The sequence below is a fragment of the Pipistrellus kuhlii genome, unplaced genomic scaffold (assembly GCF_014108245.1).
Source record: "Pipistrellus kuhlii isolate mPipKuh1 unplaced genomic scaffold, mPipKuh1.p scaffold_m20_p_1, whole genome shotgun sequence".
Lineage (NCBI taxonomy): Eukaryota > Metazoa > Chordata > Mammalia > Chiroptera > Vespertilionidae > Pipistrellus > Pipistrellus kuhlii.
In genome coordinates this window covers 24,447,534-24,472,804 of record NW_023425404.1, presented here as the reverse complement: position 1 = coordinate 24,472,804, position 25,271 = coordinate 24,447,534, and the positions used below count along the sequence as shown (strand labels likewise).

At 40.1% G+C, this 25,271-nt stretch overlaps 1 protein-coding gene across 3 annotated transcripts; it reads right to left on the bottom strand.

Annotated features, from left to right (window-relative positions):
- Positions 1-748: 748 nt before the first annotated feature.
- CCDC198 (coiled-coil domain containing 198) lies at positions 749-20,033 on the bottom strand. 3 transcript variants are annotated; one of them, XM_036435433.2, is made up of 6 exons: positions 19,608-20,033; positions 16,899-16,981; positions 7,865-7,951; positions 6,486-6,584; positions 5,295-5,454; positions 749-1,062 (listed from the first exon to the last, which is right to left on the bottom strand). In XM_036435433.2, exons 1-6 carry the CDS (start codon positions 19,828-19,830, stop codon positions 827-829), a joined length of 888 nt encoding a protein of 295 aa, XP_036291326.1. In that variant the 5' UTR covers positions 19,831-20,033; the 3' UTR covers positions 749-826. The 3 variants fall into 3 exon arrangements, with proteins under 3 accessions (XP_036291326.1, XP_036291317.1, XP_036291307.1); XM_036435424.2 differs by having other exon boundaries at positions 6,486-6,587; positions 19,608-20,032; XM_036435414.2 differs by lacking the exon at positions 16,899-16,981 and having other exon boundaries at positions 19,608-19,772.
- Positions 20,034-25,271: the final 5,238 nt, after the last annotated feature.

The following is a 25,271-nucleotide window of genomic DNA, read 5'->3' as shown; positions in this document are numbered from 1 at the left end:
ATTCACAGCAACTTTTCACACTAAACATTATCCCACCTATTTCCTGAAACCGCTCAGTTATAAGACCATAAACTGCTAACTCACAAGACTGTGACTTAGGGAGCTCAATCTCTAAGGTAGCATCTTTAAAAACTCATTTTTATTTGTATCAAATCAACTTTTTCATCTCTTTGTTTTATAAGCTATAATTTGCTTTTTAAAAATATGGTGCAGGGGCAAGTCTCAGAAATGTACCCCAATGGACCCACGGTTTGGAATTCATGCCCTTTTTCATTGACTGTGATCTGGACAATGATTTGCTTCAACAAACAGAATGTAGGAGTGATGCAGAGTCAGTTCCATGATTACCCTTTAGAGGACTGGTAGGTTCTGCTTCCTCCTCTTGGAACATTTGTTTTTTGGGGCCCTGAGCTCCCCATTCACTACCTGGCTGGAGAGACCACTTGGAGAAACCATGTGAAGAAGCTCTGAGGCTATATGAAGAGGAAGTGAGGTCCAGCTGTCTCGGTGTCCTGGTCAAGCCCTTGCTGCTGGCTGACTTCAACTTCATGAAAGACTTCAAAAAAGACCAGCAGAAGAACCACCCAACTGAGCCCAGCAACCCACAGAAGAGTGAAACAAGTGGCTGTTGTTTATGCCCCTACATGTTGAGGCAATTGGTTATGCAGCATCATTAACAAACTATGCCACCTCTGTTAATCATAAGACTTTAAATAAAAAGCAAGTAAACTGGTTCCTTCAGAATAACTCATATGCTAATTTGAAGAGTTTTAATAGGAAAGTAAGTCTTCAATGCACTGAGAATCTAGGTTAGTGAATAGCATTCTTATTCTCGATAAAAAAACTCATCAAAAGGTGGGATTCTCTCTGTCCTGGTCCTCACCAGGGCTCGTGGTTTCTTCGTGACTTTCCCCAACTCATCAGAGTCAGAGCTAGAGCTGTCCCACAGCAGCTGACCCCGGGCCTCTTGTTCACGGAGCCACGTTTCCATTTTGCCAATTTTCCGGGGACCATAGTCATTCCTTGAGTGATGCTCTAAAAATCCTGCATTCTGTGAATTTCCTACAAAAAATTAAAAGTTTGTTTAATCCATTTCCCCCCTGACAATGGTGTATTTGTTTAAGTTTTTGTCTGAACACAGAATAATCTGTGTGGTATTTTAAAAATATATACACATATACAGGATTCCATCTTGGGAAAGATTCAAGATATCTCTCTTTTCCTTTTTTTTTTTAATTAAATCTTTTGTAAGGCATAAGAGTAGTACACCTATATATATATACCTGTATACTCCAACTCACCAACAACATTTGTCACTACATATGTACTTTTCAGTTGAACCATTTGAGAATTAGTTGTAGAGTCACTCCCTGCCCCCACCAAGCTCATCACCAAAAATCTCCTAAGAACAAGGGCAGGAAGGAGAAAAGAAAAAAAGAAGAAAATCAAGGGGACCAAGAAACCCTGACCAGATAGCTCAGTTAGTTAGAGCATTGCCCTGATATGCCAGTTAGTTATGAGCTATGCTCTCAGTTAGTCAGTTAGGTTTGATCCCCGGTTAGGGCACATACAAGAATCAACCAATAAATGCAAAAGTAAGCGGTCAACAAATCAATGTCTCTCTCTCTCTCTCTCTCTCTCTCTCTCTCTCTCCCTCCCTCCCTCCATCTCTCCTCCCTGCCCCATCCTCTCTCTCTAAAACAACAACAACAACAACAACAACAACAATAAACCAATAAAACAAAACAATAAACAAGGCAAAAAGGAGACAGAGAAACAGAAAATAAAACACAATGTATGATCCTGGTTTGGATCCTGGATCTAAAAAAGAAAGAACAGCCCTGACTGGTTTGGTTCAATGGATAGAGTGTTGACCTGCAGACTCAAGGGTCCTAGGTTTGATTCCAGTCAAGGGCACGTACCTTGGTTGTGGGCACATTCCCAGTAGGGGGTGAACAGGAGGCAGCTGATTGATTTTTCTCTTTAAAAAAACCAAACAAATAAAAAAATAAAAAAGAAAGCACAAACAGTGAAACAAAAAGTAGCCATAAAGGACATTATGGAGCTATTTACATACAGACCAAACATTTGAAAATAGTAGGTATCAATGTTAACATTTGTAAGTGTAATAACTGTATTGTGGTTATATAGGAAAGTTGCCCTTGTTCTTAGAAGAAAGCTTAAAGAAAAATACTAAGTAAATAATAGCACAGGTGTCCCAATAAGAGCAGAATTATGAAGGTGACAAATGATATATTTAGGATGCCACTTCCCTGAGATATATAGTTATTTTCACTATAAGATATCAGTTCCACCTTTCTTCAGTTTTATTCATATCCCCATACATTTACATGACACTTTACATTTTATATGTGTTTTTACACAGATTTATATTAATTTTTACATAAAACCTACTTGGTGACATTTTTTATATTCCCATTTTACAAATGTGGAAATTGAGGTTTGCAGAGGTTAAATGACTATAATTTAGCTGTAATCTCTCTGTCTATAGAATAATCTCATGTATAATAGATAAACATATAGCTAATCTTTATTGAGACATACTATGTACCAGGCATTGTTCTAGGAGCTAGAGAAGGTCCCTGCTCCCATTTACTACAGATAATAAATGTCCTGGTGGGGTTCAAATGAAAGACCTTGGTTCCAAGTCCATGGCTTTTTCTATCCACTATATTATGTCTTCTGGAAAGGGCAAGAGAAACATAAACATCTTAAAACTCATAGACTTTTAAGCTCCAAAAAATGATGCTCACTTTGTGTAAGTTATGTATCATTTCATATATATACATAGACAGCATATATAATTTATTATATAAAATGTATGTAAAGTGTGGGCGATTTCATTTTAAAGAAGCTGCAGGAAAGAAAAAGAAGAGACTTGAACTCTCACTCCAATTCCAAAAGAGGGAACGGAATAGGCAAATATAGCATAAAATCAGAGGAGATGGGTACAGAGGAATCTTAACTACCAGAATCTAACTAGCAGGATCCTCTTGTAAGCCTATGATCTTGGCTAAACTCTACTGCTAGGAGGAAGCAAAGAGAATTGCTTTTAGAAGGCAGGAAAAGAAATCAAAGATGCTATTTGGGAATAAGTAAAAAGTAATTATTGATCCAGCATATGCTTACTGCCATAGTGAAATCTATAGGCTTTGCAGAAGGCAGCTTTCTCTTGAAAGATAAGGTTGAGGAGTCACAACCTCTATATTTGCAGACTTTCCCATGGTTGTCCTGGACGAAGCTCTAATGAGGATGTACCAAGGGGGTGGGTGAGAGAGCACACTTGGGAGTCAGAAGCACTTGGCCTTGAATATTGGCTCCATTACATGGGGCTAATAGTAACTCCTATCGTGTAGGTTATGTGAGGATTAAATGCAATAATGCATTTAAGAGCAGACCACAGTGCCTGGCATATAGTAAGCACTTAATAAACCTTTGCCAGAGCAAAATGAAGCAGCTCAGAAAAGCACGAGGAAAGCAGAAAACCCCGTCATCTTGTATCACAGTCTGCCCTGATCCCCTCCCAATCTGGAGCATCTCCCAAGGCCTACCCCTGTGTTGGTTTTTCTTGGCTTGATTGCAAGCAATGAATCTACATGTCTAACTGTAGCTGAGGCACTTTGCTTGGTTTGTTTTGCCAATATATATATTTTTTTAATTGTAAAAGTTGTTTTTCTACATGACTACACAGCGTATTTTATTCTGGGACTCAGGAGTATAGGTTACATAGATGCCTCAAGTAGATTTTCAATTATTCAGCTTGTTCTTATTTCATTAACGTATTGATCAAGCACCTTGTTCCTCTGAGCAGGAGCAGGATCTCTTTAGGCTGCCTATTTTGCTCTTAGAAGCCCAAGACCACCAGAGGTGTGGCCAACATCTCTCTAGAGCTCTTAGTGGTCAGTCTTGCTGAGGTGGGGATTTGGCCCAAAGCAGGCCAATCCAAGAGTGTAGACAACATTGTACATTTGCAATGGTGGGCTTGCCCTGGGGCAATACAGACAGGGCAAATGTTATGGGGCTCTAATTGGTGGGGCAACATAGCACAGAGGTTATGTATGCAGATATCTGTTGGAAATCACAAAGCTATCAGGCTATGAGCAATCTGGCTTGACTGTGGTGTGGGACTGGGTATGAGAATGGCAGGAGATGAAGCCAGGGAGGGAGTTAGACTTTGTCCTCAGGCTGATGGAGACTCACTGAAGGATTTTTTTTTTTTTTCAAGACAGTGAATTGGTCAGATTTGCATTGAATAAGGTTACTCCACTCTGAGGGCAGTATTTCTAGAACATTATTATGCAGGGGAATCCCTATGGAATCTTGACAAAATGTGGGGCCTGATTCAGTAGGTCTGGGGTGTGCTGAAATTCCACATACCTACCTAATAAACTCCCAGGTGATGCAGACCCTGCTAGACAATAGACCTGTGGTTCTTAAACTTTATGGGCATTGAATCTCCTCGGTAGAGGGTGTTAAACTCAGATTGCTGGGCCCATCCCTATAGTTTCTGATTCAGTCACTCTGGCTGAGGTCTTAATAAGTTCCCCGGTGAGGCTGGTGCTGGAGTTCTGGGGACCACACTGAGAACCATTGGTATGGAGGCTGATGTGGGAGGGTGAGATCTGTGTGAGGAGTATAGCAGGAGGCTGTAGCAATAGCCCTGGTATGACACGATGGCCTAAAAGAGACATGGGGAATGGAAGAAAGAAGGGAGATTTCAGCGCTAGGTGACCTCAACAGGACTTGGTGACTGACCAGTTGCAAGGAGAGGGAACAGAAGGCCCCAGTGCATGGAGGCCTCACTGAATGCATGGATGCAGTAGGAGCAGGTCTTGGTTCAGTTTTAGATATTTTGAATTTGCTGTGGGGGAAGAGTGGGCTGGAGGCGAGAGTATCTGCTTATGGCACCAAACTGGCTGATACCAATTTCCTCCACATGTTTTATTCTCTTTCACCACAAGATAAGGCTCCTTGGTCTTTTTCCCTCCTAGAGATGGAGCGAGGATGCCAATCATGCATACAAGGTATAGTAAACCTCTATAAAGAAAGAAGCATCTTACTACAGTGCTTAAACTTCTGCCTTTTCTTTCAGGCCATCCAAATTACATGATAACCTACCCACTATTTCAGGAAATAAATATCAGCAGGGACCTAAGACTATTTACTGACCTCCTACCCTAACAAGTTCCCTACCCTTATCCCTGAAAGTTTACTTGGTGATGATTGAAGCATTTGGAATACTTTATTTTACTGAAAACAATTGCATGACTCACCTGGACTTGGGTTTAAGGTTTCATCAGGGAACACGGTTAGAAAGTCACTGTCATCATCTCTGGGGATGCTGTCAAAGATTTTCTTGGCTGTGTTGTCCCTTGGTTTTTCCTTATTACTCCTCACCTCCCTGTGAAGACTTTTCTTCAACTCCACTTGGGCCTGAAAATGATCAGTTATAAATAGTTCAAGTCCTCCCACCCCCTTTCTCCACCCTCAGCTACTTTCACTAGAAATAGGTCCATGGGTTGGCCACTTTGCAGTTGTGTAATCATCTGTGGGCATCTGTGCTCCCCAAATCAGAACAGGACTCTCTTTTTCCTATTAGAAGGTACAGAGTTTTGCCGAAGCTGGTTTGGCTCAGTGGTAGAGCGTCGGTCTGCGGACTGAAAGGTCCCAGGTTCAATTCCGGGCAAGGGCATGTACGTTGGTTGTGGGTACATCCCCGGTAGGGGGTATGCAAGAGGCAGCTGGACGATGTTTCTCTCTCATCGACGTTTCTAGCTCTCTACCTCTCTCCCTTCCTCTCTGTAAAAAAATCAATAAAATATATTAAAAAAAATAAAAATAAAAGAAGGTACAGAGTTCTTCTGTATGGACAGGTCTGTTAGGAGAAGGGAGAGTATATCCACAGTCTCAAAAAGGTGAGGACTTCTGTTAAAGCATTTCTCTGACGGCTACTTGATATATTTGGAATAGCAGCGGACAGTGGTTTTAGGCTTACTCACTAGAGTGAGAAGTTTGGGATATGACAATTAGAGAAGCCATACTGTACATGGCCTTGTAACAAGAGGTCTTTCTTGTAAGATCACTCCATGGCGTACATTGCAGAGATGCTTCAGTATCAAAACAAAAACCACTCACCAACCCCCCCCCCCAACCACCCCCTTTTTACTTTTACTAAACCAAGAAAAATGATCTAAACCCATTTTTTTTCTGCTGCAGTCAGAATGTCATAGAAGCAAGAGTTTAAAAAGAGAGACTTGAGACACAGCTACATCATGTAAACAGAGGAAAGACTTAGTTGGTAGGATAAGGAATATTGCTGGTTCTTCCCAACTCCAGTAGTTGAATCTTTGGATCTAATGACTAGTTTTAAAAAGACTGAAGATGAACACTTAACTACCTCTATGTGCCAGGGCAGTTATCATGCTCAGTGAATTTGGTAAATGTGATATTCGTCTCATATTTACCTCTTGTCTTTTCCGGTTTATTTCTAGCATTTGCATCTTATGTAAATATTGTCTTTTTCCAGAAGTATACATTGGAATTTGCATCTTCTTTTCCAATTCCTGCTACAAAAGATGACACCTTCATTAGTGTGAGATAAGTAGTTAATGACTCTGCAATCTAAAATTGAATTATTTTTTGGAACAGAACAAGATAAATCAACAACCATAATCCACAGAGATCTCTTGTGATATCAAAGACGGACCACTGCAGTTCCCTGGTAAGTCCTTTGTGTAGCTACCAGTGAATGGAGTGGCAGTTTGCAATGTATGCAATGTAGTTCTTTAAGGTTCCTGTAGAGTGTTTCAGACCTTAAATGGACATACCTTTTCACATCTCATTTTGACAAGATATCACTTCCTCTATCAATAGATGCTCATTACTATGTCCCCAGAAATGTGTTCTGGTTTGATAAGACCAGCCTTTCTTCTCTTTCTCCCTGTCTGTCCTCCACTGACTACTTGTCTGGCTATGAAATTAGAGCCTATTTATACAGAGTGTTCTCCTATATACCAAAATAAGCCCTGGTATACTGCAGTTTAGGAAGGACTTGAAGTTGATTATTTGTGACTTTGATGCCCTTCCAATAAATTCCAGTGGGACAGTGCAGACAGTCATTGAGGGCAATCAGGGGTGAATACTCATTTACCACCAAATGCATTCAGTGATGTTTTATGGTGGCCAGTGGACAATGTCTATGTTCACTGATGTGAGCCTCAGGAAGAGGCCATCTCAAACATGGCCTTGAAGATCCAAAACTACCTGGACATCTTCTACCAAGTGAGCCAGCACACAGCAGTATCTAGCTGGTTCCAAAATGAATCAGGAGTAGAAAGTGTTAAAAATCTGCTTCTATCTCACATTTTACATTTCTGCATGAGGGGAAAACTCCTGACAAGTTTGTAAAAAGAAAGAACTCTACTGTAGGCCCTTTCCAGGGTGACTTTTTGGTGCATTGTCATATGATTTATCCTGAAAACTGAGAACAAAGAGAAAGTTTTAGCTGAGCAGAAGAAATAAAAGGTAAGAGTTATGCTGGACTTTTCCACATAGAAGTATCTGAACACTTCTAGAATCACCAATTTCCAAGTACAATTTCTTTGTCTCTTCTTCTCCTCCCTGTTCCACCAGGAATCGGAGAAGGGCCCGGGTTTACCTGAGAGACAAGAGCAGTTGCCAGCAGGAAGCAGGCCCAGGAGAAGATGGAGGGCTTTGTCAAGTTCTAATTCTGAATAACGTAAGAGTGTGATTTGCTTTGAAGTCCTCTGTGCAGGGAGCACATGAAAAAGACAGCCCACCCCCCAATTATACCCACCCCCCTCCGAGTACCACTGCAGTTTACCTTTGCTTTGCGAGTCATCCTGGCTTCTCGCTGGCTCAAGATCCTTTCAGAAGTGATTACTTGTGGCAGGTCAATGGGTTCAAGCTTCTAGAAGCCCAACATTTAGAGCATTCAGCATTCCTCGAGTCATGAGATGATGAAACATAAAAGCCAGGCATTAAACTATCTTAACACATTGCAAAAGCAGCACTTACTCTTAAGTGCACACAGTGAAGGCAATTTCGATGGGATTACAGTGGTATCTGTGCAAAAGGCCTTTGGACCTCTCTTGGTTCTATTGTTCTGTTGTCAGTGACTTTTTGATCTAAATAGTGGTCAGAGAGTTAAAAGGCTAAGAATCCTTTTCTAGCTGCATTGAGGGACCATGTCTAAAGTTATCGAACAATGAGGATCTTTGAGTATTAGAGATGAAAGAAGCACCAAGAAGCTATTTTCTTCATCCATTAACAACTCAGCTGAACTCTTCTGGTTCTTGGGGAAGTGATGTATTTTTAACATCTTCAGAGAAGCTCCTTTATCCTCCTCAATAGTAATCAGTGGTGCTTATGAGGCACACGTGACATGCAAGTTTAGTGTGCTAACAAATCTTAGACATGGCTTTTCCTAGTGGGGATTTGGCTTTATAGGGAAAGTGATGCTGGAGTTTCAAGGGGTCACTAACTGGGCAGCGATTGATGAACCAATAGAGCTGCCTCCAGTCCTACTTGCCTCAGATGACTGACTGTTCCAGAAGCTAGAGCACTGGGAGGTGATTGAGTAGGCAGGGACATAAAGGCTGCCCTGTTCACGTTGACATGCAGTCAAGGACCTGAAGGGCCATGGAGTTCATTGCTTCACTCAGGGAATACTTATTGAACAATTGCCATATGCCAGGCATGGGGGTACAGTGGTCAACAAAAATAGGAATGGTCCCTTATGGAGTTTACAGTCTATGGGGGAGGAGGAGCAAATATACTTTTGCTTGTGTGATTATTCAATTAAGGATTATAAACTAATCAATAATTGAGGAAAAAGTCTGCAGGGCAGGACAATAACAATATATTATACCTGGAGGACTCCATCTCAGAAATGGGTGGTATTATGAGTTGAAATGTGTTCCTTCTCCCAAACTTATATGTTGAAGTTCTAACCCTTAGTACTTCAGAATGTGACCTTATTGGGTAATAGGGTCCTTGCAGGTAAAATTAGTTAATATGAGGTTATACTATAGTAGGTTAGACCTTTAATTCATTATGTTGGTGTCCTCCTAAAAAGAGGAAATTTGGAAGAGTACCATGTGAAGATAAAGGTGGACATTGGAGTGATGTTTCACAAGAAAGGGAATGCCGAAGACCTCCATCAAATCCCCAGAAGCTAAGAGAAAGGCATGGAGCAGATTCTCCCTCCCGGCCCTCAGAAGAAACCTACCCTGCCAACACCTTGATTTCACAGCTTCCAAGACTGTGACAAAGTACATTTCTGTTATTTTAAGTCACACATTTTTTATACTTCATGATTTGTAGCCCTACAAAAATAATAGAAGAGGGAGAAGGGTAAGGAGACAGTCCACGAAAGTTTGCTGAAGAAGTAGTTTTTCAGAAGTTGGAAGTATTAAGGGGACTAAGGTTAGGAGAGTGCACGAGCTATTTAAGGAATTGCAAGAAGTCAGTAGGTTGCAGTTCAGAGTGAAAGGAAGAGCAGCTCAAATGAGGCTGGAGAGGAAGGCAGGGGTCAGCTTACACCGGGCCTAATGGGGTAGTATCAGATGTTGGTTTTCTTAAGACGATGGGCAGTCATTGACAAATTTTAAGCAAAGTAGTGACATGATTACTATTATACATTTGTTTTAAAAAATGATCACTGTAGCTGCAGTGTGGAAACTAAAGAGAGTAGTGAGGGGGCTGTGGCTCGTGGAAGGACACTGATGGACTCTACAAATATTTAAAACTGACCAAACAGGATTCATGATGGCTGGTGAGGGAGAGTGAAGTGTTCAGATGATATTCAGATACAAGGTACAGATAGTGTTATCCATCACTGAAATGGGGAATTCTAGGGGAGGACCAGGTTTAGGTGAAATATAGCAGGAAAATACAAATTTGGCTTAGAGCAGGTTGTGTTTGAGAAGCCTTTGAGACATATCAGTGTAGATGTTGAGTAGATTAGATATACAGGCAAGGAGCTCAAAGGACAGGTCTGTGTTGGGTAAAGCAAAACTGAAGCCATAGTCATGGGCGAGTCAAGAATGAGAAGAGCAGTGCCAAGGAGTCCAACACCGAGAGGCTAGTGTGTGAAGATGAAATGGCCAAGGAGACAGAAATGATGACACAGGAAGCAGGAGGAAACCAGGGCACCATGGGCTGCAGCAAACAATGTGAGCACTACTCCCTTAGTCCAACATGAAAGGCAAATCCTAACATCTTGAAAATGATTTTTCATTGTAGTCTGATTTGTTGTATTATCAAGGCATAGTCCTGGAAGCCAGTGTAGCTTTCAAGGGTGAAAAGAGACAGAGTGAGACCACAGGAAACGAATGCTGAGCATCCAGCACTCATAGTGGGCGAGTGACATGTGCTTCCTGCTACTTCCCTATGGGGCCATTTCTGGCCCCTGGGCCTGGGTCTGGGCTGCTCTCAGGAGGGCAGCCAGCATTTCTTTGTGCTAAAGCAGCCTAACGTGAGGAAGTAGTTTTTTTGTTTGTTTTTAACATAGTGACTTATCATGAGGAGTGGTCAATACTAGTACAAGAGAGGTTTGTGTCTCTTCTCAGCTGAACATAAAGATGCAGGACTAATGGGACCTGCTGGCAGAAGAAACAGCAGCTGGTCAAGTCAGAACCCTGAGGGGAAGGAAGTAGCAAAGGAAGGGGGATGGAGACCAAGGATCAAGGGATATCCAGGCAAATTAGAGGGAGAATCAGCAATAACTAGGGAGCTTGGGGGGTAAGGAAAGAACAGGAAGTATTCATTTTATCCCCTGGCGTGGTTCAGGATCCGGGTCTTTCTGGTGATTAGGCCCAAATGCCTTTGCAGCCCTTATTGTCCATCATGCTCGGGTCACAATATATCATCTTATCCAATTGTCACGGGACCATGTAGATGATGATGACAGTTCCCCATTTCAGAGAGGTTAGTGACATGTCCAAAGTTGCATAATAATTGGCAACTCCAGGATTCAAACTCAGGTCCGTCCAGTTCCAAACTTCATGCTTTTTCCCTTCACCACTTGTTCCTAAACCTAACTTATCACTAGAAACTCGGGAATTAAAAGAAAAAAGTCCGGAGCAATTCATTGGGGATTGAGATTCAACAGGTCTGGGCTAGTTCTGGCAATATATATAATTTGTGTGTGTGTGTGTGTTTAATTAATAAACTTTATTTTTTAGAGCATATTTAGGTTCACAGCAAAATTTACCAGAAAGTAGAACTCTCATATATCTTCTGCACACAACCTCTCTGTTACCAACAGCCTGCACCAGAATGGAACATTTATTACAACTGATAAACCTACAGTGACATATTATTATCACCCAAAGTCTTTAGTTTACAGTAAGGTTCACTCTTGGTGGTGTACATTCTAATAGGTTTGGACAAATGTATAATGACATGTATCTACCATTGAAGTACCATACAGAGTGGTTATATTATCCTCTAAATCCTCTATTTATTCATCCATCTTCCCCCCTAACTCCTGGTGACCACTAGTACTTTTATGACTATCTCTATAGTTTTACATTTCCCAGAATGTCATAAAGTTGGAATCACACAGTATGTAATCTTTTAAGATTGGTTTCTTTCACTTAGTTATATGCATTTATGTTTCCCCCATGTCTTTTCATGGCTTGATGGGGCACATTTCCTTTTAATGCTGAATAATATTCCATTTTCTGGATATATCACAATTTATGTACCCATTCACCTACTGAAGGGCATCTTGGTTGCTTCCAAGTTTTGGCAATTATGAATAAAGCTTCTATAAACATCTGTGTGTAGACTTTTGTATGGACATGAGATTTTGATTCAGTTGGGGTAAATATTAAGGAGTCTGATGGTTGTACCTGTAGTTCTGATATTGGATCTGCAGTTCTGATAAGGGTTAAGTAGCAGGTGTCTTCAAGTATGTACTTTCAGTAGACAATTACTTTCTTCCTGGCCATTGAAAAGAATCTAAGGGCTCACACTATTTCTCCAGAAAGGACACTAGATGGCAGCAACTAACATTGCAAATAGGAACCCTCTGTTAAATCTTTTTTTACTTGACCTGGGAAGCACTGCAGAAAAAAAAATTGTTGGAAAATAGGCTTCTCTAAACAAAGTAGTCAAGTGAGATGGCCTTGGAATTCTGGCTTCATATAAAGTTCCCTTTCCCTCCCTGGGAAATGGGGTGCCTCACTTTATCATCTTCAGAGAGAACATGACTGAAGGAATTATTTGGAGAATTGTTAGAATGACATTAAAAAAGAAAGATTATTTGTCTAAAGATTTCTGGATTATTTGGCTTCTCAAAAAAAAAAAAAATGGTCAGGATAACCAGTGGAAGTGTCGCATAAGAGACAGGACATTCAATCTGTTAGTGGTGACAAACACTAAACTGAGCTTCTATTTGCTAGTAGGAGGAAGGTGGGCAGGCACAACTTGAAGAGAGAATAAAATTCATTTGGCACCGTGACTGAAGAATGTGCCCTCTACGGCTCTGGGACAAAGGTCAAAATGTCCAAGGTCACATTGGAGGAAGAAATCGTAAGGCCAAGGGGGAATTTCTGGTCAAAGCATTACAAGGAGCTCACATTTTAATCACATTCATTGCTCCAAACATATAGCAATAAAAAAATAAATCAGGAAACCAAAAAGATATGGTCAGCCTTTAATACAAGATATATTGTATATCTCATTGGAATAGAAAACAGAACAGAAAACTTGGGGGAGGCGGATTAATAAGGCATCGAGGATTCCTGGTGGCTGTGAGTTATTTCTATAGGTTAAATGGAACCTAACATACAAGATGGGAAACTAGAGCCAGGCTCACAATTTCAACTCAAGGGCTTTTTCACCCCTTTTCATGGTAAAAAAAAAAAAGCTGCATCAAAATGTAAGCTGAGAGATGTACCAAGAAATACAACTAAAAAAAATTACACAAGACCTCTGTGGAAAAATTATGAAATATTATTGAAACATCGAAAAGAAAATACAAGTAAATGGAGATTTATGCCATGTTCATGGTTTAGAAGACTCAATATTGTAAACTTGGCTAATCTTCCCCAAGTTATTCTCTTAATGCTGATAAGGGTTTTTGTGGAACTTGCCAAGAAGATCCAAACTACACACAGAAGAGCAGAGGACTATAGAAAGCAAAGATAATTCTGAAGAAGGATAAAGTGAGGGGACTTTCCTTATTGGATATAAAAATTCGGTTTTAAGTTAATAGTTACGGCTGTGGAATTCCTGTGGAGATACCACCAGGTAGACCAACGCAACAGAGGAGAGAGCCCAGAAACAGACTCATGAAGCTCCGGATATTGGATATATGACAGAAGAAACATTTCAAATCAAAGGTCAAAGAATGGATGATTCCATAAAGAGTGCTTGGACAATAGATTAATCAAATGGGAAAAAAGTAAAATTAGATTTCAATTTCACACTGCACACAAATGAATTTCAGATGGATTAAGACCTATGTGTGAAAAGTTAAATATGATAGTATAAATTTTAGAAATCCCAAATATCTTTATGAACTTGGGAGAATAATTAGTCAAAATACAAGAAATACAAAACATAAAGGTTAAGATTGAGAAATTTGACATTAAAACAGGAAATTTATGTGTACACACACTCATGCATGTGCGCATGCCAAATGAAAAAGCAATCCATAGATGAAAAGAAGATATTAGCAACACAGATAATTAAAAAAAGATCAGGTCTCATAAAGAATTCTTATGAACCACAAAGAAAAAGCTATTAGAAAATTTGCAAAGGACTAAAAATGGTAAAGAAAAAGAATAAGTTTGTGACAAATTGTCTAATACCAAAAACAACATAACAAGATCACCCAGGTCAGAATCATCCTTCATATTTCTCATCCACCATATTTCTCATCATCATCATATGTCTTTATGCTCATCTTTCTCTCCTCTCCATTCATTCATTCAACATTTATTCAACACATACTTATTGCTCACCTTCTACCTGCCATGTACTTTTTTTTTTTTTTTACCTTTTTATTGTTTAAAGTATTACACATAGTAGTACATATGTCTCCTTTTTTTCTCCCAATTGACCTTCCCCAGCTTCCCCTAGCCCCCAGCATGTGTCCTCACCCCCTCCCAGTGTCTTGCGTCCATTGGTCCATTGGTTATGCTTATATGCAGTTTTAGATACTTGCATACATTCTTGAAGACAACAAACAGAGATCCCTGATTCTGTGAAGATTATATTCTGGCATTGGGGTTGGGGGAGGATTAAGAGGCACTGAAGAAAATACACATTGAACATAATAGTTAGGTTACTGCTTGTGTTGGATGAAAATAAGTGTTCTGGGGAACGGGGGAGATAATGAAGGGCCTGAGCAATCAGGAGTGCTAGGGTAAGGGTTGCAATTGTCAATGGATTGTCAGGATAAGCCTCCCAGGGAAGGTGAGATTTGAGCAAATTTTTGGAGATGAGGGAGTCATTTGAGATTACCTGAGGAAACACTATATAGTGGGGTGGCAGGTTGGGGGGGGACATCTCCATCTTAGGCTGGACCTGAGATAGCTGGATGAGAAGGTGAATCAGGCCAGAAGGGACAGTGATGGTGGGTCAACTCTCCAGCCTGGGGCAGGCACATTTGCTTTAGAGTTCCCTGGAAGAGGTTCTCAGATCTAAGCAACTCCAAGCTAGAGAGAACCTGAGTTCATGACCTGCTCTTTGTTTGAGGAGTAGATGTTCAGGAAGTAGAGTGCCAAATATGCAAGTCAAATTATTTAAGGTTCAATTCAATTTGGTTTAATAATTAAAAGAAATACTTTTAGAATTTTTTCTTTGGCAGAGATTAGGCTATTATTAATAATTAGCATGTCATGGGAACCTAGCATTTATTATTCTCTCAAAAACCCATTTGTAGTGGAAAATGTGCTGAGCCTCATTTGTGAAAGATAATTATAGTTTATATTTTTTCAGATATCTGCCAAGTTCCCAGTGATTTCCCTCTTCTTAGAGAGCTACCTTTAGAATCTATATTTCCACTGCATGGCAAACCCCCGGTCATAGCTCTTTGGACCAAACCTGGAATCATGAGCAGAACTGAGCCAATAAGATTTTTTTTTTCTCTTAGGAATTTGGATTGGAGCCAAGAGGGCCAGGCCACACTGACTGGAACTATAAGATGCAAATTAATGGTCATGTATCACCAATGGTCTTGAGGAGCTGAGAAAGTTGATTTGTAGAGAGGGAATAAAGCAAATGCATAGAGAATAGCTTAGGGGAGACACATAGAAAGTTCTACCTTCAGGTTCCAAGGCACAGTTCTTCCCTGAAGTCCAGGTGCCTCCCAACTCTTGGGTTCAACAAAACACTCCTTTATTCTTCATCACATTTATTATTTTAGTTAGCCAATTAAACTTACAATCTAGTCCAATTGACTAATTTAATCCAATTTAGTGATGGTACAGGTCTCCAGTAGGGAGTGCAATCTGATTTTTCCCCCCACCAGGGACAATGGGTCTCTTTCTTATTCATTGATCTGTTCATTCATTCACAAAATATTGTGGGGGGTATGTATTAAGTGTTAGTGAGTGAACATATAAGAATGAATAAGACATGGTCTTTGCACTCAAATAATTCATTTGTCTTGATTTTTCTTTTTAAGGTGGTTTGGTTAGGATGTGGGGATGTAGTCTTTGAAATACCAGAGTTCTCTTTTTTGAGCTTGATGGATTTATGTACTCTCTTAGCTTATTTAGGATTGCTAGGTATGAAAAGTACTTTGTGAACTACAGACTGCTACTAACTTTTCACTGGTTACTTTTCATTAAACAATATTTTAAGGCTTTTAATAGTTTGGCAAAAGATGCTTTTTGTGTGTGTGTGTGACCAAAAGATATAAATTCAACAAATAACGATTGTGAGCTTTTGGAGAAAACAAGTAAATAAAAACCAACTAAAACAGAAATAAGGCCTATCAAATGAGCTCAAATACACCTAGGATTGGTCTAGTTATCTGGGTGAATTGTGTAGCTGGTGGGACTTGGCTCTGATTCTTTTCAAATGTCAGAGATAGATCCTGCTCACTTAGACAACCCGCTTCTTCCACCTCCCCCACCTCCACCCCAGCCCTGCTTTCAGCTGGTGCTTATTTCCAAAGACCCGCTCATACCTCCTTCTCTTTCTATGATGAGAGTTCTGATATTTTACAGTTCTCTAGACAAAATTCATTAAATATTTATTAAGGTGAGTGCATTTAAAACTTGCTTTGCTGCCTTGAAATCCAATGTTCTCAATTTCAACAACCAATTGACACTTAAAACAACAAAAGGGTAAGGGACAGCAGGTTGTAAGGATCATCTCTGCCCAGTTAAGAAAACGAGCTTTGAAGAGCTGGTTGATATGTGTTCTCTGTTGTCCTTGTCAACACTCTGACCTACTTGTATAAAGCAAAGATAATACTTCCTTTCTCATTGAGGGGTATGAGGATTAAATGGGTGACATAGATCAAGTTGTCTGGGGTGTCTCTGACTTGTAGTAGGTGAAAATAAAATAGTAGTAGCTATTGTTATTGTTATGATTGTCTATTACAAGTGATTTCCCCATAGTCGTTCAACTAATCAAGCAAGCTTCAGGTCCTTTGAGCCTCATCATGGCTATGTCTTTGGTACTATACTGTCTTCTTTTGGTAATGGCTTTAAAAGTGAAATCATTACAACAGAAAACGTAAAGAAAGATGGTCTTTGCACTGATAACATTCTCTTTAACATTATTGTCATTCTCATTTGCTTGGTCCTTTTAATATCCCTCTTTTACAATTATAGTTAAAAGGGGATGTGACCTTTAAATTCCTATGAAGCTTTTTAAATTTATCTTACTTGAAGTCTTCGGGGTGGATGCCTTTTAATAATACTTGTTTCTCCCTGTTCCAGTGGGATGTCAAAATACATGGCCCTGGGCACTTGAAAGATTGGGGGAGAAGCAAGAAAAGACACATTAGAAACAATTTACTATTAAATTAGTTTAACAATTAGTTTTTAGACTTGATTAACACAATTTTGTACCTTCTTTGAGAAACATTGATGTGAGAAACATTGATGTGAAATATCATCATCCTGCATGCCCAGTATGGCTCAGCAGTTGAATGTCCACCCAGGAACCAAGAGGTTCACAGTTCAATTCTGGATCAGGGCACATGCCCAGGGTTGCAGGCTCAATTCCCAGTGAGTATAGGAGGCATGCAGGATGATGATATTTCACATCAATGTTTCTCACTCTCTATTGCACATGTGTCAAACACAAGGCCCGCGGGCCAAATCCGTCCAGCCAGGCCTTGCAATGTGGCCCGCACCGCGCTGTCATCACTGCACTCTGCTGCGTTTCCATCACAATGACAGTTTATGACTGTTCAGTAAACCATTCGGCCCGTGATTTAGGCTGGATTTTAGATTTTGGCCCCTTCTCTGATTGAGTTCGACACCCCTACTCTATTGTGTTAATCGGTTAACACAATTTTGTACTTTCTATGTGTCTCTCCTAAGCTATTCTCTATGCATTTGCTTTATTCCCTCCCTGCAAATCAAATTTCTCAGCTCCTCAAGACCATTGGTGATATGTGACCACACAATTTTGTAGCATGTCAATATTATTTCTTGATAAAAACAACCCTGTTAGGAAACAGAGGCTCCAGAGCTCCACTGTGAATTGGAATTTTTAGCTTGATTTTCCTGAGCCTTTGGGACTACTACCATGACCAACACTGCATGAATGAAGTTCTTGTCCTTTCCTCTCAACAGGCTGGAGGCATTCCGATTTCTAGATTCTTGTGTAAACTGTCCTATAGCTCCATGTTGCATGGAAAAATTCCTGGATAATTATGTATTCCTATCCTTAACATACTTCAATGACCACATCAAGAACTTTGCTCTGTCCAAATTTTCTTTTAAGATATGCCAGCGTAGTGAGCAAGACAGAAACAATAGCAAAGGCAACTAAAAACACGTGGGATTTAAAAATAAAAATATTTTCAGCAAAATTTTCTTCAGTAACCTGACTCTTCTGTAATTGTATACTATGATTTGAGCTATATCACCTCATTATTTAATTTGATTCTCCTGAAATGGGATAGGCAGTGTCAAGTAGTTATTTTTACTAGTATCTCTGATTTATAATTGAAGAAAACAGAGGAAGTAAACTGCTCAAGTCATACCATTTGTTATTTGGTGGCACTGCGGTTTGAATATGGCCCCTTGAAAATAGTGGTCAAAATGCTCACCATTGCTAAAACCAGTTTGGCTCAGGGGATAGAGCGTTGGCTTACGGGCTGAAAGTTCCCAGGTTCGATTCTGGTCAAGGGCCATATGTACTTTAGTTGCGGACACTTCCTCAGTAGGGGGTATGCAGGGGGCAGCTGATTTGTTTCTCTCTCATCAATGTTTCTAACTCTATCCCTCTCTCTTCCTCTCTGTGAAAAATCAATAAGATATATATTTTTTAAAAAATGCTCACCATTCCCTAGTTATTTTTAATGTGATTTTGCTATTTCAAAAATAAGAATATTTCCCAGTTGTGACTCTAATCCATTAAAATCAGCTTTTACCATTCAGATACCAAAATCTTAAAACTGGATAAAGGGTTTAGGTTTTTTTTTTAAAAAGGGAATTATTCAATAAAATTAAGAGGAAAGTTCCCATTCATGACCTTAGCAAATTGAAGAACATAAAAAAACCTAAGTCATAGGGAGCCAATCAAAGGTTGTAAGTTACAGAAAGTAGCCCTGAAAGTCATTCTCAGTAAGATTTCCTAGGTACCAAAATAGATATAAGGCTTTCTGGCCAAGTTGACCAATAATGGGAGCTTGATAATGTGTTATTGATCTAGAATGTGAAGAAAAAAGAAAATTACATATAAATATATGTACTACTATGTTTACATTATTCATGCACACTTCTCTTCCCAAGTTAGAAGTCTAGTAAAATATTCCAGGATAATTTACAGCCACTCCAGGCCTAGAGCTTCCTATCTTAATGGGGAAAAAAATGTTCTTAGTTCTGCAGATGACCATGAAAATATGGAGTTGGGGACAGGGTGACTCATCCACTCATCTGTACTGCAATAAATCAATTTTGTTTGGGGCGGTTTCCAAATTCACATTAGAGTGAACTCCTACAGTGCTGCTTTCAAAATAACAAAGCCGGAGGCATTACACAGTACTAGAGAGGATGATTTAAATTTAGAATCTGATGGAAACAACATGATGGTCACAAGGTACCACACCTTTATCTAAATAATTTTAATTGTCTGGCAAAGCTACGTATAAACATTGAAAGCCCTATAAACTAAACTGAAACAAAAGGAATTTTCCTTCTCAGATGGAATGGTGAAAAGCCCTTTCTTCGGTTTACACACCCATTCTAACATACTCAGAATACTTAACAATTGACAAACATTCAATCTCCCATCAAAAGATGTTCCCTTATGTTTCAGTCATTGAGAAACTTTCTGAGATTATGGGGTTAGATAGGTAAACCTATTAATAGCTCTCAAATACCACAAATACACAAATCTCACACAGGCTTCATGCTTACCTGCAGAATACCTTCCATACCAGGTCTCTCGGAGAGGGGGCAACTGTCCTTCCAAAGCTTGACTCCGCTCCTGCAGTCTGGCCAGCGGATATGTACTCTTTTCTTCCAGGTTCCGAGTGAATGCGAAGCCCACAGGACCAGCCGAGGGTGTCTCTTCCTCTTTGTTTTGCAAAGGTGCTACTTTGATCACTCTAGGGTGAGCCTTAGAGTGGCTCAGGCCCATTTTACCTTAAAGACAGTCAAAAGAAAACCATGAGGGAAGTGGCGTGAGGCCTTTAATGTAGGTCGTTTTGATCAAGGTAATTCAGATGTTTAGCTCTGCTTTCCAAAGCAGTTGTTTCCTTCCTGACATCTTTGTAGGCCTACTTCACCACACACTAACTAACCTTTCTGGTCACTTCCTGGCAGGGTGGTTTCCATAGAGACTTCCCTCCAACTCCCACTTTGTCATTTCAGACCCAAAGAATTCAGTTAAACATTGACTTGGTTATGCTACTTTCTGAAAGGCTCAGTGGTAGGAGTAGAGACCTCTATTGATCATTAAACAGATCTCTAGCCCCAGAAAGGTCATTAACAGAGATGGAGAGCAGAGGGTTAGACAAGTCTTAAACTTGACCCCTTCATTGCATGGACCTTTAAACCCCACCTGTAAGAGCTACCAATGAAGTAAGAATAGCTAAATCACCTTTGGACAGGAGGGATACAGGCTTATCATCTAGGGCTTAGTCAATCTTTAATTTAAATTGAAGAATTTATCTTCCAAATAGGTAAAGAAACAGCAGAAAAGCGAAAATAATTTGATTTTTCTGTCAATAACTTGAATTGCCTTAGAAGAGATGAATACATTACAGGAGGCTAGGGAGACAATAGGAATTTTCCCCAAAGACAATGGGACAAACTTCTTGAATAAATGGTTCAAGTAAACCTTAATAAATGGTTCAAGTACCAGTAAACCAGTTAACAGTATCTTCAAACAAAATTATGATAAAAATTAAGATATTCAAACAATACCTAGCAGATTTATTATTATTATTATTTTTTTATACAATCAGTTTAAGTATTCCTAAGGGCAGGGTAAAGTATTGTGAGTCAACAAATGAATGAGAAATTATATAGGAGAGCAGTTAGGGACAATCAGGCAGGCAGGCAAAGGCAGTTAGGGGAGATCAGTCAGGCAGGCAGAGGAAATTAGAGGTGATCAGGCAGGCAGGGGAGTAGTTAGGGGCATCAGGCAGGCAGTCAGGTGAGCGGTTAGGAGCCAGTGCTCCTGGATTGCGAGAGAGATGTCCGACTGCTGGTTTAGGCTTGACCCTGTGGGCAATCTGACCATGGAGTTCTCAAGGAGTGTCCTTGCACAAGCTCCACTGATCAGAGCTTTCTTACCTTGTGTATTGAACACCTTCCTTTAGGACATGGAGTGAGCTAAGTACCTATTATCCCACTCTTAACACTCCTTTTTGCTTTTCCATTCAAACTGGAGAGAGCAAAGCTACAAAGCTGCTTTCTTAGTCAGAAATCTCTGCTTTTGTTCTTGGTTCTCTCCTGACTCCTCAAAACAATAAAAATGGAACTCCCATTTGACCCAGTGATCCCACTTCTAGGAATATATCCCAAGAAACAAGAAACACCAATCAAAAGGATATGTGCATCTCTATGTTCACAGCAGCACAATTTACCATAACTAAGATTTGGAAACTGCCTAGGTGCCCATCAGCAGATGAGTGGATTAGAAAACTGGTACATATACACAATGGGATACTATTCTGTGTTTAAAAAGAAGAAATTCTTACTATTTGCAACAATATGGATGGAACTGGAGAACATTATGCTAAGTGAAATTAGCCAGTCAGAGAAAGATAAATATCACATGATCTCACTCATTTGTGGAATATAATGAACAACATACACTGATGAACAAAAACAGATTCAGAGATAGAGACCGATCAAATAATCAAATCTCAGAGGAAAGATAGGGGAAGGTAGTACGTGTAAGGGGGGGGGGGGAGATCAATGAAAGGACTTGTATGCATGCATATAAACCTAATCAATAAACACACAAACACACGAGGGGAGTGAGGACATGAGTTGGGGGGTGCAGTGGGGGAGCAATGGGGAATAGGACACACATGTAATACCTTAATCAATAAAGAAAGAAAAAAAAAAGAAATAGGGTTGACTCCTCCCTAAAAAAATTCTATAGTAAAGTTAATGCAGTGTCACGGAGACCCGTGGATGTTTCTGCTCACTATTAAGAGAAAGTCTACATTTGAACGATGCTTTAATTCTAAGTTTGGTATCAGAGAGTGGTGAGGTGCCTTTTTATACTTCCTTACAATTTTTCATAGCCGGATTTACACTATATGTCTCCTCTGAGTCAGCAAGACAAAAGGTTCTTCCCCTCTTTCCCCCCTCTCATCCCCCCTCCCATGTAAAAACATTACTTATCTTTGTTCATAGGATTGTGTTTTGATAGCTCTTGCCTTAGTTTCGATGGACTTCCCAGGCTCATCCACACTCCCTGGATCAGATAGCTCTTGGAGATAAGAAGCCTGGAGGAGGAAAGGTAGATTTTTCTGCAGGAAGCTCACAGGTACCATGTGAATCCAACAGGTAATGAATGGGGACTGCAATAGTAGTAGCAGTGGCAGTATGTTCTAAGCAGCTACAAGCAATGTAAAACCACACAAATGATCAATGGCTATGCACATTCACAAATAGAAAATTTTGATATTTAAACAACCTAATATTAGAGAATATTAATAGACTATAATAATTTTAATAGAGTATATATATCCATATATTCAGATGTTTATGATGAGAGAGAATCATTGATCAACTTGCCTTCTGCATGCCCCCTTCTGGGGATCGAGCCCACAACATTGGCATGTGCCCTGATCAGGAATCGAACTGTGACCTCCTGGTGCATAGGTCCATGCTCACTCACTGAATCACACTGATTTTCCTTAGCATTGGATGGTGGTGCTTTGATCAGGTTGGCTAAATTGCCTTTTGATCCTTCAGCTTAATGGGGTTTTGTTTGTTTGTTTTTGAGAAAGGTTTGGACAGAATTGAAAACAACGTATGTATAAATCTTCCTTAGGGTTGGATTTAATTTCACACATGGGTTAATTACTATGCATTGGCCATTTAGAAAGTGGGGTATAAATCTTAAGTGTTCACAGGATTCTTAAATGATGCTTCTAATAAAGTTATAGCCTTTTCTGCAATTGATTGGTAGTAGCTAAGCCATCACTGGAGGCTTTTCAGCAATGTGAATTATGTGTTTGGATGCCAGCTAAGCAGAGTTGATGTATGACCAAATCTTAATTTTCCTCCCAGTGATTATTTCCCTCTATATTTACCCATATATTGGGTGGGAGGGGGAATGTGCAATTATATCTCCTTCATTTGGAATTGCTGAAGCAAAACAAATAGGTCAAAAAATGTGAATTTAAGCTGCTTGTGTAAGCTGTTAAATAAGATCAGTTTAATCAAATATATATTTTTACCCTTTAAATGCAGTCTGCAAGTGTATCATTGAATTAAATGCTAAAAATCAAACCATCACATATCTGAAGATAGCCAATGCATGGGTTTCTTAAAATGCATTGCTAATGGATTTAATTTAGGCCAAATCATTTTTCTGTATTTTATTTCTTACTGGGAGAACATCAACCTTTCGCTATAATGACCAGGTTTTCCTTTGCCTTTCTCTTCATTTCCTCCTTTATTCTGTTATTTCCCATCAAATGTAATGCTACTCTCACTGCTCTGGCCCTCCATCTGACTCCCTTCCTTCCTTCCTTCCTTCCTTCCTTCCTTCCTTCCTTCCTTCCTTCCTTCCTTCCTTCCTTCCTTCCAGATTACATTTTAACTATTGTCCAAACAAATTCTTGTTTGTCTCAAGAATTTACACTGACATTTAACCTTCAATACATGCCCCCTGTCTGATGTAAATAGTCATTCAGGATATAGTCCTAAATTAAATGACGTATACTTTTCCCTAAGATAAGTGCCTACTGAATACCTACTGAAACCAAAGTTTGAGTCCCTCTTTTTTTTTTTTTTTTTTTTTTTTTAAAGAAATTTAATTGTGGACCCAGAGGTGAAGAAGTGAATTTATAAATGTTAAGGCAGCACAGGAACAGGGTAAAGAGGAGTACAGAGAACCAGCAGTTCAGGGCGACCCAAAGAGGCCCAGAGAGAAGCTTCAGTTGGTGTCATTGAACTGAACACTAATCTGGCCAGTGCTAGCTCCCAAGCTCAGAAACCCCAGTTGTCAGAGGATGAAAACTGCCTCCATTCTGGGTCTGCCCAAATCAGGATGTCTCTGGTCTGAGAAAGTCTGTTCTTGGCTCTTTTAAAAATTGCTTTGAAAGTGCTGACTGGGTAGCTCACTTGGTTAGAGCATTGTCCCAATATACCAAGATTATAAGTTTGATCCCCATCCAGGGCACATAGAAAAAGCAACTAATGAATGTATAAATAAATGGAACAGTAAATTGATGTCCTCTTTCTCTCTCTCAAACTAATAAGTAAATTAAAAAAAAAAATGTTTTGAGATGATATTAGACGCAGGGGTCTTCAAACCACGGCCCGTGGGCCACATGCGGCCTGCAGAGGAGTCTGATCCAGCCCGCCAGGTTTTTTGGGCAGTGAGAGCAGCTGAGGTGTTACAATAGGAATTAGTAGTTCATATAGTCCGGCCCTCCAGCTCTCTGAGGGACCGTGATCTGACCCGCACTTTAAAAAGTTTGAGGACGCCTGTTAGAGGATATCAAATAAAGAGATCTCCTCCAAAATTTCCCCTCCCTTCATTCCCTCTTTTATTCCTTTTATTTCCCATCAAATGTAATGCCAAGTAACACCGAGGTACCACCCTCACTGCGCTGGCCCTCTGCCTTCATTCGTCCAGGTGGCCAGGAACCCTGATCTGGCTCAGGTCACTTGGCAAAGCAATGAGTACAGAGACTTCCCGTTACCTGGGGCTGAGCTCTGGCCAGTGGAGTCAGGTGGTCTCTCTGACCTCGTTTACCACTTTCCTTCTGGGCAGAAATTATGTTTGTGATGAGTTCCACATTTAACTCTATGATCTCTTTTGGGCTTTATAGGGGGCAACTTTCTCCCTTTCTTCCTCTTTCCCTCCCTCCCTTCCTCCTTCACTCCCTCCCTCCCTCCCTTCCTTCACACTTCAAAGATATCTCTCCAGAGGGGAAAGGGAGGGATAATATACCCCTCCTGCCTATCACTGGCTGAGAACTGCTGAAGGGAGAACAGGAAGAAGGGTGTCAATTCTCTCCCTCACTTCCTTCCTTCCTTCCTTCCTTCCTTCCTTCCTTCCTTCCTTCCTCCCTCCCTCCCTCCCTCCCTCCCTCCCTCCCTCCCTCCCTCCCTCCCTCCCTTCCTTCCTCCCTTTCTTCCTTCCTTCCTAATTCAAACAGAAAGCAAATCAGCATGATTGCTAAACAAAGGTATAGAATCAAAGGGTTTGCTAATGTTAAACAGGCTTCCTTGCTTCCAACTTGTATCCTAATAAAGGACATGGATTTGAAATATCTTACTTTAGAACAAAAGAATAATAGAACAATAAGCTCAGTCTATTTCATCTGCTTCTCATAAGAAGGGAAAAATATTGCCCAGAACTGTCAGAGGGTCTTAGGTTTT